We start from the raw sequence: 14,596 nt of genomic DNA on the forward strand, positions 1-14,596 counted from the left end.
GTCAGTGCAGTAGACTGCTGCTCAAAGAGAGATGAAGCTACGATCGTCGAAACCAAAAATTTACAACACGAATGTTGTGAGGAACTGCGAGATTAGGCTGCTGGTCAAAGGAAATTTCAAATGATCGATCGTGCGCGACGAATCTGACAAAATTCGTCCAGAATAGCTCCAAACGGAAGACGAGATTAAGAACTTACGGCCGACGAAACTACAAACCGATCACCTGAATGAAACCGTAGCATCGAGGTGCATCTTTTTCGTGTAGAGCTTACCTCAAATCGAAGCACCGTTGTGTAGATCAGAGGGAGGAGATTAGATAGAAGCTTACTGGAGGTTGAAGAAGAACTCACGTAATCACCTCGCATCCCTCCCGTCTCCACTCATGCAAGGGCCCGCTGGCTTGCGCTCGCCTCGGCCTGACTCACGAGAAACTGCCCATTCAAGCGTTTCCAGCGAGCCAACCTATGGGCTGCTTTAAGAAGCGTGCGATGCAGGCCCAACAATGAAACCGGGCAACCAAACAGGCCTCTTCCTTCCCGTGCGGGCCTGGTTGGGCTCGATGCGGGCAACCAAACACGCCCTTCGTTCGAGAGCACGGGAATGTAGGCAACAAGTCGCTGTCAATCATCAAACTCTTCATGAGACAGAGAGCGCCGGAAAGCCATGTCCCAGTTATTATCGGAGAGCTCAGAGATGGAGATCTCCAGGTCCGGGTAGTAAGAGAAAAGCGTAGTAAAAGCCACAGCAAGGGTAGTCTCTCCACACAACCAGTCAAGCAAAAAACGAGTAGAATGGCCATTGCCAACCACAAATCTAACATGATCTTTAAAATGAGGTCGGACTTTGACAAGATCTTTCCAGAACTGGGAACCGCCGAGGGAAGAGGCAAACATAGGGCTGGAGTTAGGGAAGTACTTAGCTTTAAGGATGGAGAACCACAAAGAGCCCACCCCACTCTTCATGATTTTCCACCACCATTTAATCTCTATATTTTGGAAACATAGAGATTAGTGTATTCAGTCATAGCTATAACCACTAAATGTTAGCGAAGCAAGCAGATAGTGCCTGCTATTTTTGCTTGCATGAGTCTTTGGGGTCGATGGTACTCATGGCAAACTATACTTAGAGCTGAGAAAATATAGCAAACCTTACTTAATTAGAAAATGCTTCCTAACCACCAAATGAGGCTCTTCCCCATTTTCTCACTCTCTCCCGGCATCATCTGGTTCTGTTCGTGTGTCTTTGGTTTGTCTATCTATCAAACGAACCAAGACACACACATGCACGTGCCTAGGCGCCAAGAAATTCCTCAATCAACGACTCTGAATTTCTTGTGAAGATCGACGAGAATGGAGTCGGACACATGCGACCTCAGCGAAGGCATGTCGACGGAGCGCGCGTACGAGGCGGAGCCGGTGCCGTCGCTGTCGGAGACCATCACGGCGCGGTCGCTGGCGGTGAGCTTCGTCCTGGGCGTGACCCTCACCGTGGTGGCCATGAAGATCAGCCTCAACTCGGGGTTCCTCCCGTCGCTCAGCATCCCGGCGTGCCTCCTGGGCTTCTACCTCTCGCGCGCGCTCATCCGGCTGCTGGAGTACCTGGAGGTGTCCCACCTCCCCTTCACCCGGCAGGAGAACACCGTGATCCAGACCTGCGTCGCCGCCTGCACCACCATCGCCTTCAGCGGCGGCTTCGGCACGTTCCTCCTGGCCATGGGCCGCAAGTCGGCCGGCGACGACAACGTCAAGTACGACGTCAACGTGGAGGAGCCGAGCATCCCCCGCATGATCGCCTTCCTCTACCTCGTCAGCTTCGCCGGCATCTTCATCATCATGCCGTTCCGGAAGGTGATGATCATCCGGCACCAGCTGACGTTCCCCAGCGGCACGGCCACGGCGCACCTCATCAACAGCTTCAACACGCCGCAGGGCGCCACCCATGCCAAGCTGAAGGTGTCCATGCTGTTCAAGTCGCTCGCGGGCTCCCTGGCCTGGTCCGTCTTCCAGTGGTTCTTCTCCGCCGGGAAGGACTGCGGCTTCAAGACCTTCCCCACCTTCGGCATGGAGGCCTACAGGCAGGGCTTCTTCTTCGACTTCGGCATGACCAACGTCGGCATCGGCATGATCTGCCCCTACGCGATCACCCTCTCCATGCTCGTCGGGTCCGCCGTGTCCTGGGGGTTCCTCTGGCCCTACATCGAGACCAAGGAGGGGGACTGGTACCCCGCCGACCTCCGCAGCGGCAGCCTCAGCGGCATCAAGGGCTACAGGGTGTTCATCGGCGTCTCCATGATCCTCGCCGATGGCCTCTTCAACTTCCTCTCCATCATGTTCCGGACGTCGCGCACCATGACCAAGCGCCGCAAGCAGCCCATGTCATCCGCCGGCGGCAACGTGAACCAGCCGTTCCAGCACCTGATCGGCGAAGGCCCGGACATGGAGCAGCAGAAGACGGCCAAGAGCTTCGACGAACGCCGCAGGGCGCAGGTCTTCCTCAGGGACAGCATACCCAACATGATTACCATCGGCGTCTACATCCTCCTCGCCGCCCTCTCCACCGCCGCCGTCCCGATACTATACCGGCAGCTGCGCTACTACCACGTCGCGCTCGTCTACCTCATGGCGCCCCTCTTCACCTTCTGCAACGTGTACGGCTACGGCCTCACCGACATGAACCTGTCCAGCACCTACGCCAAGATCACCATGCTGGTCTTCGGTTCCTGGGTCGGGCTCAGGGACGGCGGTGTGGTTGCCGGCCTCGTCGCCTGCGGGATCATGATGTGCACGCTCTCCAACGGCGGCGACGTCATGCAGGACCTCAAGACGGGGTACCTCACCCTCACGTCGCCGCGCGCCGTGCTCATCAGCGAGCTCATCGGCACGGCATTCGGCTGCCTCATCAACCCCACCGTCTTCTGGGTGTTCTACAAGGTGTACAAGACGGGGGAGGCCGCCGGCGGCGACATCCCCGACGTGCCCTACGCCAGGGTGTACCGCGGCATGGCCATGCTGAGCGTCGGCCAGGATGGGCTGCCCAGGCATAGCATGCTCCTCGCCAAGATCTTCTTCATGCTCGCGCTGGCCCTGTGCATGCTCCGGGAGCTGGCTAGCCGCTGGGAGTGGCGCGTGCAGGCGTACCTCCCGAGCACCGTGGCCATGGCCGTGGCCTTCTTCGTGCCGCCGGACATGGCCATCGGCATGTGCGTCGGGAGCCTGGTGCTGTGGCTGTGGGAGCGCACGGACCCTGTCGAGGAGCGGATGCTGTCGTCGCCGGTGGCGTCCGGGCTCATCTGCGGGGACGGGCTCGGCTCGCTCGTGTCCTCGCTGCTCACGCTCACCAAGGCCACGGCGCCCATCTGCATCAAGTTCTTGTCCCGAGGCGACAACGAGAAGTTGGATGCCTTCTTGGCAAAGATGCCCGCCACATAGCTTCTTGGCGTGCAACGTGTGCTTCGTGTAGGTTAACCAAATTATAATTGACCGTGTACAAACTATTCAGGCATATATAGATCTTGGAAAAGTATTAAAATCAACCGACGTATCTCTCTCTCGCGTAAACCTCTCCTTCCGCGCGACACGTGTCCCTTGCCCACGCGAGTCCACCGCTTCCCCCGCGAGCCTTATCCTCGTCTCGTCCACGCGGCTGCTCGTCCACTCGTTCTTCCTCTCCTCTTTTTCCCTCTCCTCGTCTCCTCGTCCGTAGCATCCGAGAGGGAGAGCTCGATCCCCTTCGCCATGGCCCCTCCCGTCCAATCCCCGTCCGCCATGGCCTGCTCCCAAGCTCCACCTGCTGCTCCTCAAGATCCACACCACCTGCTGCAAGACGAAGGCCGGAGTGCAGTCGAACGCCGCTCGGCGCCGGCGATGCAGTGCAGCTCGCGGAGCTGCACTGAAGCGCCGCTCGCCGCCGACGGAGTTGCAATGGACTGCCACTCGGCGCCGGTGATGCAGTGCGGCTCGCGGAGCTGCACTGAAGCGCCGCTCGCCGGCGACGGAGTTGCAATGGAGTGCCGCTCGCCGCCGGTGATTGAGTGCGGCACGCGGAGCTGCACTGAAGCGCCGCTCGCCGCCGATGGAGTTGCAATGGAGTGCCGCTCGCCGCCGGTGATGCAGTGCCGCACGCGGAGCTGCACTGACGCGCTGATCGCCGCCGACGGAGTTGCAATGGAGTGCCGCTCGCCGCCGGTGATGCAGTGCAGCACGCGGAGCTGCACTGACGCGTTGATCGCCGCTGACGGAGTTGCAATGGAGTGCTACTCGCCGCCGGTGATGCAGTGCAGCACGCGGAGCTGCACTGACGCGCCGCTCGCCGCCGATTTGCGGCCACAGGTGGGGATCTGTTCGCGTGTGGGGGCGTCTTGTTTCATTGCAATGCAGTGACCGCTACGGGCCGACGGGCTTTGTGATCTGCGCTTTACATCGGACGGCCGCGAAGGCGACTTACGAATCGCCTAGCATCGCCCGACCTACGCCTAGCATCACCCATAGATCTTAGATGTGTATGTTCAACTCGACTGCAAGCAACAAGTCCATACCGAATACAATATTTTCTAACAGTTTCGCTAAATCTCAGTGAGATTTGGTTATGTCTCTGTCGATACTACGTACCTTCATGAAATCTTACGTGGATACTCGGGATTTTCTTTAAAGTTTCCTTTCTTTCTTATGTGTTAGATCACTAGATTATGGATACGTTTCGCAACAAGTCCATAGTCGGGATCTTGATTATGGATATGTTTTTAGGGCCACCTATACGTGATCCCCCACCCCGCTTTCAGTCGATTTTGTCCCAAATGTTGGATTAAGATCCAACGGGCACCGGTCATATTCTCTCCTCTGCCTAACCAGATGCATGGCTTATCTTCCTCCTGTAATCGCCGTCTGAAAGCCGGCCAAACCGCCTGCTCCCCCTCCCCTCGAGCGAGCTTTGTTGTGCGCTGCGTCGTGCTCCCTTTGCGCTCGAGCCATCGCCACCCCGGGCATCTTCTACCCCGCCCCCCAAGTTCTCCATCGCCGGCGAGGAGCTTGCATCCCCACTCGAACCGTCAAACCTCGGACGCCCCTCCACCTGTGATGCCGCTGTCGCTAGCCCCGAGTCCTTCCTGGCCAAGACCTCGCTGGCATCCCGCGCATTGCTGGCGCTCACTCCAGCACCACCATCTTCTGTCTTGGGACTATGCTTTTCTCTCTACAAAATCGACTAATGTGAGGAATGTTTTCAATTGCATGAGGATTGCCAAAACCATTCTTAAGATGGAGCGTTAGATTTTAACTCTATTATGTATACAAAAGATAGAGGCATTTGTGAGAGGAGCAAATTTTGTTATTCACCATCTAAGTTGGAGAAGCTACTTTGGAAGGTAATACGTTTTCCTATTTATCTTCTCCAAATAGCCTTAACCAATGGCGGTTGACTCGGTCCATGCCATTGGCCGAACCCGTGACCGATGACAGTGGGGTGGTCAGCCGCTGACGTGCCCCGTCCTTGATGCATGCCTTTATTTAGGAGTTTTTTTTTTCATTTTTTTCTTTGAAAAGGGAGCAAGCCCTCGCCTTTGCATCGGCCGATGCATAAGTCATATTATTAATTATTAGACAAAAATCTGACAAGAACATACAACAAATAAACTGATCAACTGCACCTACAAACTCGACATTGGGGAATGCCCTCATGCCCCACCATCTAGAGTCGGGGTCACCGCTAATGCCCTTTGAGATCCGGTTAGATAACGAAGATATTCCCGCCCTTTTCCCAATGAGCGACCCTGCGTTTATCGAACCCAGGTGAGAATGGCTACTGCAACAGAGACTCTACCAAGTCTTTGCAAGAGAATTAAATTCCAGTTTGCTCAACCGGACCTTAACAACCTCAGAGTGTAAACATCTTATAATTAAAACATGCATGGGTACGAGGACTTGTTTCTTGCAACCATATATTTGTGATCGGGATCATTACGATCTTAATTTGTGGTGATAGAGCGGTGGTGTCGGCGAGAGAGAAAGCGTATCCAGAGAAAGAGGGGAGTATGGGCGGGGTTTCGGGTGCAGTTTTGGATGCGCCAGGGGTGTCGTAGTCTTACGTGGTTGATGTTCGGACTCCCGCAAACCCCCTTGTTTGCTCTGGTTTGCGGCAAACCAGATGTCTGGACTGGTCCACAGACCGATGCAGGACGCCATTGAATGGCAAACTAAGTCCGAAGCTCGATGCGGATGCTTGCAGGAGGTTTGCGGGTCTGCTTTGGAGATGCCCTATGGTCTTAGGCACAGGGAACACCGCCCAAGGCTTAACCACGCTTTGCTTTTGAAGCAAAGTGCACCAGTGCTACAAGAAGAATTTTATTGGCGCCAAATACACTTTTATACTATAGTGTGTTTTGCTTTTTCCGCACTAACCAAGAGATAGTTTTAGGCTGAATTTTTCAATGGTTATACTACTTGGTTGCATGGGTGTTTAGCAGGTTGGTGGTGTATACCATAATTACATATCATAACAAAAAAAGAACATATAGTGGCAGAGCCGGGATTGGCTAACGCCCTAGACAAGAAACTAAGGGCCAAAAAATACTAAAAAAGAAAAACAGTTTCAAGGCATTCAAAAGTCAAGCTATGTTACATAACTAATAACCAAAGGAAAAGTTCTGTGCACATCACTGCAACCATACTCATGGCAAGATGACCAAGGTCATTGCAATTCATCAAATGTGGATCGGCTTTGAATGAAATGTTTCGGCGGGTCACGTGGTTTGAACTTGAAAAAAAAATGCCATTGTCTTGTTACTTTTATTCATCTTGCCTTCCTGTACAATTATGTAGGAACAAAAATTACTAAATATCTAAATCGGTTTTCACATTTATGTTGGAAAGGGGACAATACTAAGAATTAAAATCATCACAAAACAATGCATCTAGCAAGAAAAATAAGGATTTGGAGGAGCTGGAATGGTCGATGGGGATTACCATTGCAGTTTGCAGTTTGCAGTGTAAATTTATTTTTTATTTTAGAAAAAAAATATATGTAGGCTATTTTTGTAAAGTTTATGTATAGACTATGTGTACTTGAAAGAAAAATAGACGAAGGGGAAATTTCAGGTTGTCCATAGACCATGTCCACCCACTAGCACAACCTCCCATTTTGTCAGGCTCTATTTTTCGACACATGCAGGTTCGTTCATCCAGAACCGCTCAAAATCGTAAATGTGCACTCTCTTATACTCCCTCCGTCCTTTAAAAAGTGTACTTTCAATTTTGTTGAAGGATCAAACTATCTTAAAGTTTGACCGGGTTTGTGCAAAAATATATTAATGTTTGTGAAGCCAAATAGGTATATGATGAAAATATATTTTATCATGAATCTAATGATACTAATTTGATGGCATAAATGTTGATGTATTATTGTATAAATACGGTTAAACATAAAAATGTTTGACTTTTCAACAAAGTTGGACGTACACTCTTTGAAAGATGGAGGGGGCACTTCCTTCGCCCCATAATATTGCTTGAAAAATACTTTTATATTAAGGACGAAGGAAGTAGTATATAAGAGAAAAGAAAAAAACAAACTAAATGCACCATATATAATCTGAAATGGAGCGAGTACCCAACTCAACTCAAAAAGAAAAAAAGAAAAAGAAAGAAATGGAGGGAGTACTGCAGAAGAAAGCTCAGTCCAACCTCCAAAGCGCCAAACTCCAACCGAGGATGGGTGGGACAAGGACGGATCACGACCCCGAAAGCCGAAAGCCGACGCAACCGAAGCCAAAACCAACAGAGAAATGTTTGTTAATTTCCCGTCAGGAGTATCAACCCGAGTTGGCCTTGTGCTCGATCGCCGGCCCCTCCCAGTCTTCTCGGGGGTTCACGTCACGTGGCGACCTCCGGCCACACACGCAGATCCGGCCGATCCAGACTCCAGACCCATCTCGGTCACCCTATCACCTTCCCACACGCACCTTCCCCACGTGTCGCCGTCGCGCTCCGTACGCCCGCCCCCAGCCCGTCCAGCCACCTATATCTCCTCCCCGGCCTCCTCCTCCTCCATTCATTTTCATTCTCAGCTCGTCGTTCGAACTTCTAATCAATCTTCTCAGAGCTATAGCTTGTAACCTTGAGCTAGCTGCCTTGCTTGCCGATCGATTTTCAGGTCAGGATGGGCATCCTGGACGCGATGTCGGACATGTGCGCGTGCCCGACGGTGCGCACGCGGCGGCACATCAAGAAGCGGCCGCAGCTGGAGACGGTGGAGATGAAGGTCCGGATCGACTGCGAGGGCTGCGAGCGCCGCATCCGCAAGGCCGTGGACGGCATCCGCGGGGTCACCGGCGTCGAGGTGCTCCCGAAGCAGAACAAGGTGGCCGTCACCGGGTACATCGACGACCCGGCCAAGCTGATGCGGCGGGTGGCGCGCAAGACCGGCAAGAAGGTGGAGCCGTGGCCGTACGTGCCCTACGACGTGGTGCCGCACCCCTACGCCCCCGGCGCCTACGACAAGAAGGCGCCTCCCGGCTACGTCCGGAACGTCGTCGCCGACCCCGACGCCGCGCCGCTCGCCAGGGCCTCCTCCACCGAGGTCAAGTACACCTCCGCCTTCTCAGACGAGAACCCCAACGCTGCATGCGCCGTCATGTAGTCGGTGCTCGTGCGTAGCCATCCTTTAGCCAGGCCTTCCTTCGGCTAAGCTTGTAGTAGGTCCGTGTAATTTTTGGAGGTCGTCTGTATAATTATTTTGCACGTTGTACTCAACCCACAAAGTGAAATTGTAAATTATAGTACTTGTTTATTGCCTTTACGTAGCTAGTAGTTAGCTTGTTACAGTAGTTTGTGATTTTGAACCAGGGGATTCAGTTCCTTGTTTAGTGTAAGATACTACTATATATTTTAATGAACTTCACATGTATAATTATCAAATTGTTGATTCTTGTTTATGTTTAGAGTTACAATTCCATTTCTTACCTTTATTTTAACGTTTGTGGCAACAGTTACGTTATTTGACAAAAAAGTAATCATCTGTTATCTAATTTAAGCAAACTTGTGTCACTAATTAGGGCATATTCAATGGTGGTGCTATCTTAGAGGTGCCACATGGAATAAATGTTGATGCGAAGGAGAGAGTAGCATAATATATCTTATTCATTTTATTTTAAAAGATGATCTCTTAACACAATATGTCTTACCACGTTTTTAGGAATAACTAGTTATCTATATCTATACTACTATTAAAAGAGCAAACATAACCCCCTCTAAAGCCACACAGCGAAGTGTACACAGAAGTACCGGAGACGTTAGATCAATCAAACTAAATTACATCCAACAATCAATATTACATTCAAGGTCTGCCACACAAACTAACGCTCCAGATTAAATGTTCTGCCAGGCAGACCACCCCACGCACTTCCTGCCCCTCCGCACGCATTTGAACCCAACAAATTATCCACTGCCCCAATGGCGCCCCTGCCTTTCTTCCCCACCGCTATGCTCCCCTCTCCCCACGGACGCCTCCCAGCCTCTGCCGCCGCCCCGCGCGACGGACGCCATCCCTCCCCTATTTCCCTCTTCACCTCCACGGCCACGCCGCGTCGCCGCCCGAGCCCCACTGCGGTCGCTATGATCCGCCGCGCCGCCCCACACCCGAAGCTGCAGTCGAGATGCATCTGAGCGAGAACGAGGGGATCGAGGGCGTGCGGTTCGCGGTGACTGGCGGGCAGGGCTTCGTCGGCGCCGCGCTATGCCTAGAGTTGATCCGCCGCGGCGCCCTGGAGGTCTGCTCTCTCGACGGCTCGACCTGCGCGATTCCTCCTCTTGGTCCCAGTAGCTCCTCGATGCCAGTGTCCGCTTCTTCCAAGGTTCTCTCCCTCACTCTCTTTTGCTTAAATTACTGTGGTTTTTTTCTTCTGTCGCCATGAGTGGGCGTGAGACTGCGTCGCAGGGAAGAAGGTAATTTGTTTTTCTGTCCAATGCATTGAAGCTATAATGTACGTGCTTAGTAAATTGTTTAGGGCGGTGTGAGACTTATAATGCCTGCCAAGTGCCAACTTAGTGAATTGATAAACCAGGAATTTTGTGTTTTTTACTTGACTTGATTTTGCACAATTCAGTTATGTGTCCACTGAATGGATTTGACATGACATTTCCTGCAGGCAATGAGGGAAGTAGATGGGCATGGCTGATCTGTTCGTCATGCAGTTATGTGCTATCTTATTCCTTGATACTGAGTGTGAGCCCATGCATGTGCAAGCTATATGTACCCTTAAGCTATTAGTGTTCTCTAACTTATTTCCTACTATTCCTGTATGGTACCACTTTTTCCCTAGCAAGGATATGTGAGCCTATTAACCTTATGTTGTCTGTCAATGTCAGATTTAGAACCCAGCAAAGAAATATGGCAGAAATTTGCATATTAACCTTTCTTGTGCAGGTTTGAGATATAAATGTCACACAGATGATTCTTTGCCATGAGTGTGTAAACTTAATGAGGCAACATGGTCTTCGGCACAAGAAATACCCATGGACGTGAGTGCGGGCTGCCGCTCCGGCCTCCACTCCTCTGCTTGACCACCGCTGCCACCACGTTGAGGCCCTCGCCACCAAGCGGCATGCTTTCCCGTGAGCTAGCTTCTTCAACACATGTTTCTCTGAATTTCTACAAGCTAAATTAGTACATGCTTCTCTGAACGTTAGCCTGTATTGGATTCTTGTATGTTATGATTTGCCCAATCTGCTCTTCCTACACCCATGGATAGGGACAAAGGGCAGGTACACAAATAGCTAAGAACACAAGGAGACGTGCAGGTCTGCGTTTCTGAGTTATATCTCTTTTAGCACCAGCGATTAAATGGTGTGTAGCTGGTCAGGCGTGCTTGCCTAAAATGTACTTTAGTAGTTGCTAGATCCATGCTAGCTTCTATGTTGTTCTTGCAGCCTCAGCTAGCTAATTTTATTTAAAGCAAATGTTGTTCTATCCTTCCAATTACTGTTATTCAGTTCTTCTTTTCTTTTTTCTGTTGTCGTTCACAGTACAAATGTTATGAGAATTTCATGAATTTTGTCATATCTTTCTCCCAGTTACCTTAATTTTGTAAATTGTGGTCTAATTCAATTTTGAGTTTGTTTTCAGAAAAGCCTACTTTAAAGCTGTGTAAATCCATTATTTCCTTTGAGTTTGCCATGGAGGTGAGTTGGGAACCTTTTTTATACTTGGTGGATGCACTGATGTAGTGACGGAGACTTGCCTGAATGTTGTTTTCCTCAGCGCGAAGTGCTTACAATTCTCAAAGGCGTCAACAAGTCCAGGAGGAGATTGACAAGGTGCAGGCAAGATCTCAAGTTCATTGCTGTCTTTTTCTGTTTGAACATTTTCTTATTTGGAGTTGCAGCCGATTTATGGTGTGTCAACCGACTTGGCTTAGGATGTATTGTAGTTGGTTTCGTTGCATCAACCAACAAGTTTTATTATGTATTGCAGTTGGTTTGGTACCATCAGCCGATTGGCCAGTTGGAAAACCAGCGGGGAAAACATGTACTGTGAGCTCCCCTCGCATTCAGAGTTTAGAGCTTGATGAACAATGTTGTGTGAGCTTGTTGATGATCTGCTATTTTTCACAAAATTGGGACATGTCGGATGGTCGATGTGAGGTTCTCTAAGTAAAAAAAAAATCCTCATTTGTCCATTCTAATAGTCTGATGGAATTTTGTTGATAAGAACCTACAGTTTCTTGGGTAAGTTTGGGTTAGGAGTTCCGTATATATGCGCCAAGAAAGTATATAGGGAAATCATGACATGTTTTTTTTGCAGTGCCAACACTGAAATGTAAAGTGTGTCATGCATGACTTTTATATGTGTTTTAGGAATTGGAGGATAGCTCTATAAACAAAATTCCTTATTCTGCACTTCTCTGCTTTGCTTGGCAGGAATTCTTGTTGTAAAGAGCGAAGGCATGGTTTGGTTTGCATGACATTATCTTCAATTGGCTGGAGATATATAAATGTTGATACTTGATTTTCTCACCTGGCATTTTATCACTTCTGTGAAAGACACTCCATTTTCTCATAGTAATAGTTCGTTAATATTGTTGATACATAAATGGATCTTTATTGAATCGTACTTGTATGTGTGTATGGAGAATGGTGATTAACCTTTTAAATAATCTATTATCCAACAAGGTGATTCTAATTTCTGATTAGATTATACTATAACAATATGATTAGCAAAATTTCAAACGGTTGTATATTTGACACATAGTGCAATGGGCCGAAGCCCGCCTGTATATTTTGTTCAAATACTGAAATTCATTTACAGGGGATTATAATCATTTGGGCGCTATGCATTGAGAAAGTGTGCATTCAGATAAGAGACTATATAATTAACGCAAAGATGTGCGATGTTTTTTTCAACAAGAATGTTGATCATGAAGAATGATAATCAAATTATTTGTATGAGTCAAGAAATGCACTTTGTATGAATTTTCAAAAAATTCCAGAAATTTATGTATATTTCGTAAGAGTTTTTCATGTTTGATACGTGCGTTGCACGTGCACGCTTACTAGTTAAAGATAAGACTAAGAGATGACCTATTATGGACATACTTTCATTGTCATCTCTAAATTACATATAAGACTTTAGATAAAACTATTTTACATGCCCTTATCCTTTCAATTCTTTTCACTATAACTTTTTTTAGCTTACCAAGCTGCCTGTCTACCTCCGCTGTGACTCGTTGGACCCGGGGAACATTGGCTGGTTTATTTGCCCTGGTTTTATTTTTGGTTTGTTTTGGAGTTTCAATTCAAGTGATGACCCCTCCAGGCCTTGGAGTCACCTGCATATTCCGCACGACCAATCACTAGATCGATCATGGACCCACATGAGCGCCATCTTTCGAGCATCCACCACCTGGACTATCGGGAATGGTAGTAGCTGCAAATTCTGGACCAATCACTAGATCAACGGGCGATCAGTGGCTGAGATTGTACCTCAAGTCTACGTGATGACCCCTCGATGGCATTGCAAAATACACACTGTCCGTGATGGCCCGCACCACAGATCTTGGGTGCAGGATATATCCAAGGCGGCCTTGGGCTGGCTGCCATGGCGCTCCGTGTGCCACATTGAGCTCTTGGAGTCGTCGGACATAGGGATGGCACCCGCATGGTTTGAGTACGGGTGGAGTCACCTCATACCCTCACCCGTCGCATTTGAGTTTATCCATCACCCGTAGCCATACCCGTTAGTGGGTATAATTTTTCCCATACCCGTCACCTGACAGGGTAAATGGGTACCCGCGGGATATCATGTTTGAATAACATTAATTTGAGCACCACATAATTATAAACAACAACATACCATCATATTTTATAAACAACAACACACAATAATGTCAATACATACTTATAAATAACAACACATTCTATAAAAATTAACACTTTCTTGTAAACAATGACACATCAAAACATCAACACATATTCATAAATAGTAGCACATGGTCATAAATTTTAAGTTGACAAACTCAGGACAAAGTGTAGAGGTAATTTGTCCATATTTGTTAGATTTTATAAGGGTACATGGGTACGCGGGAATGGGTTATGTGATCCCATACCCATACCCGTTCTGTTGGGGAACGTAGTAATTTCAAAAATTTCCTACGCACACGCACGGCACCTCCAAGTTCTGCACATGTTCAGCTCGATGACGTCCTCGCCTTTCTCGATCTAGCAAGAGAGGCGAAGTAGTAGATGAGTTCCGGCAGCACGACAACGTGGTGTCGGTGTTGGTGAAGAACAATTTCCGCAGGGCTTCGCCAAGCACTACAGAAACTATGACGGAGGATAAACTAGAGGGGACAGGGTTGCCGGCACACGGCTTGGTGTTTCTTGATGTGTCTTTGGTGCTAGCCCTGCCCCTCTATTTATGTTGAGCCCTGGGGTCGAAACTTGGAGTAAAAGCCTCCACAAAGTCGGTTTCACCCGAAAGGCAAGAGTCCTTCTCGGACTCCAGGGCCAGACGCCAGGGTTCCCGGCGTCTGGACCCAGACGCCAGGGACCCTGGCGTCTGGCCCCTGGACTCCGCAAAACTTCCTTTTGCACTTTCCAAAAACCTTGTGGGCTTTCCCCTTTGGCACAAATAAAGTGTTATCGTTCCCAAACATTTCGGGAAACATCCGGAACCTCTTCCGGTGAATTCCGGAACCCTTCCGGAGACTAAACACTATTATCCCATATATCAATCTTTATCTCCGGACCATTCCGGAGTTCCTCGTCATGTCCGTGATCTTATCCGGGACTCCGAACAACATTCGGTTGCCAACATACGTAACTCATATAATACTATATCGTCAACGAACGTTAAGCGTGCGGATCCTACGGGTTCGAGAACTATGTAGACATGACCGAGACACCTCTCTGGTCAATAACCAATAGCGGGACCTGGATGCCCATATTGGCTCCTACATATTCTACGAAGATCTTTATCGGTCAGACCGCATAACAACATACGTTTGTTCCCTTTGTCATCGGTATGTTACTTGCCCGAGATTCGATCATCGGTATCTCAATACCTAGTTCAATCTCGTTACCGGCAAGTCTCTTTACTCATTCTGTAATACATC

At 49.2% G+C, this 14,596-nt stretch overlaps 4 protein-coding genes across 9 annotated transcripts; all 4 read left to right on the plus strand.

Moving 5' to 3' along the window:
* Window positions 1–1,219: 1,219 nt before the first annotated feature.
* Window positions 1,220–3,540, plus strand: LOC123140869 (probable metal-nicotianamine transporter YSL7). Its single transcript, XM_044560135.1, has one exon. The coding sequence runs from the start codon at window positions 1,350–1,352 to the stop codon at window positions 3,426–3,428; it is 2,079 nt and encodes a 692-aa protein (XP_044416070.1). The 5' UTR covers window positions 1,220–1,349; the 3' UTR covers window positions 3,429–3,540.
* A 129-nt stretch (window positions 3,541–3,669) lies between these two features.
* LOC123143433 (uncharacterized) lies at window positions 3,670–4,562 on the plus strand. The gene has a single exon (XM_044562363.1). The coding sequence runs from the start codon at window positions 3,735–3,737 to the stop codon at window positions 4,377–4,379; it is 645 nt and encodes a 214-aa protein (XP_044418298.1). The 5' UTR covers window positions 3,670–3,734; the 3' UTR covers window positions 4,380–4,562.
* Window positions 4,563–8,024: 3,462 nt separating this feature from the next.
* On the plus strand, window positions 8,025–8,903 carry LOC123140870 (heavy metal-associated isoprenylated plant protein 27). Its single transcript, XM_044560136.1, has one exon. It carries the CDS (start codon window positions 8,146–8,148, stop codon window positions 8,623–8,625), a length of 480 nt encoding a protein of 159 aa, XP_044416071.1. The 5' UTR covers window positions 8,025–8,145; the 3' UTR covers window positions 8,626–8,903.
* Window positions 8,904–9,398: 495 nt separating this feature from the next.
* LOC123143196 (uncharacterized) lies at window positions 9,399–12,154 on the plus strand. Of its 6 annotated transcripts, XM_044562040.1 has the most exons (6): window positions 9,399–9,838; window positions 10,133–10,598; window positions 11,110–11,165; window positions 11,245–11,300; window positions 11,458–11,511; window positions 11,904–12,154. In XM_044562040.1, exons 2-6 carry the CDS (start codon window positions 10,475–10,477, stop codon window positions 11,989–11,991), a joined length of 378 nt encoding a protein of 125 aa, XP_044417975.1. In that variant the 5' UTR covers window positions 9,399–9,838; window positions 10,133–10,474; the 3' UTR covers window positions 11,992–12,154. The 6 variants fall into 6 exon arrangements, 5 of the variants coding, with proteins under 5 accessions (XP_044417975.1, XP_044417978.1, XP_044417974.1 ...); XM_044562043.1 differs by having other exon boundaries at window positions 9,399–10,598; window positions 11,458–11,516; XM_044562039.1 differs by having other exon boundaries at window positions 9,399–10,598.
* Window positions 12,155–14,596: the final 2,442 nt, after the last annotated feature.

Source organism: Triticum aestivum, chromosome 6D, assembly GCF_018294505.1.
Source record: "Triticum aestivum cultivar Chinese Spring chromosome 6D, IWGSC CS RefSeq v2.1, whole genome shotgun sequence".
Classification (NCBI taxonomy): domain Eukaryota; kingdom Viridiplantae; phylum Streptophyta; class Magnoliopsida; order Poales; family Poaceae; genus Triticum; species Triticum aestivum.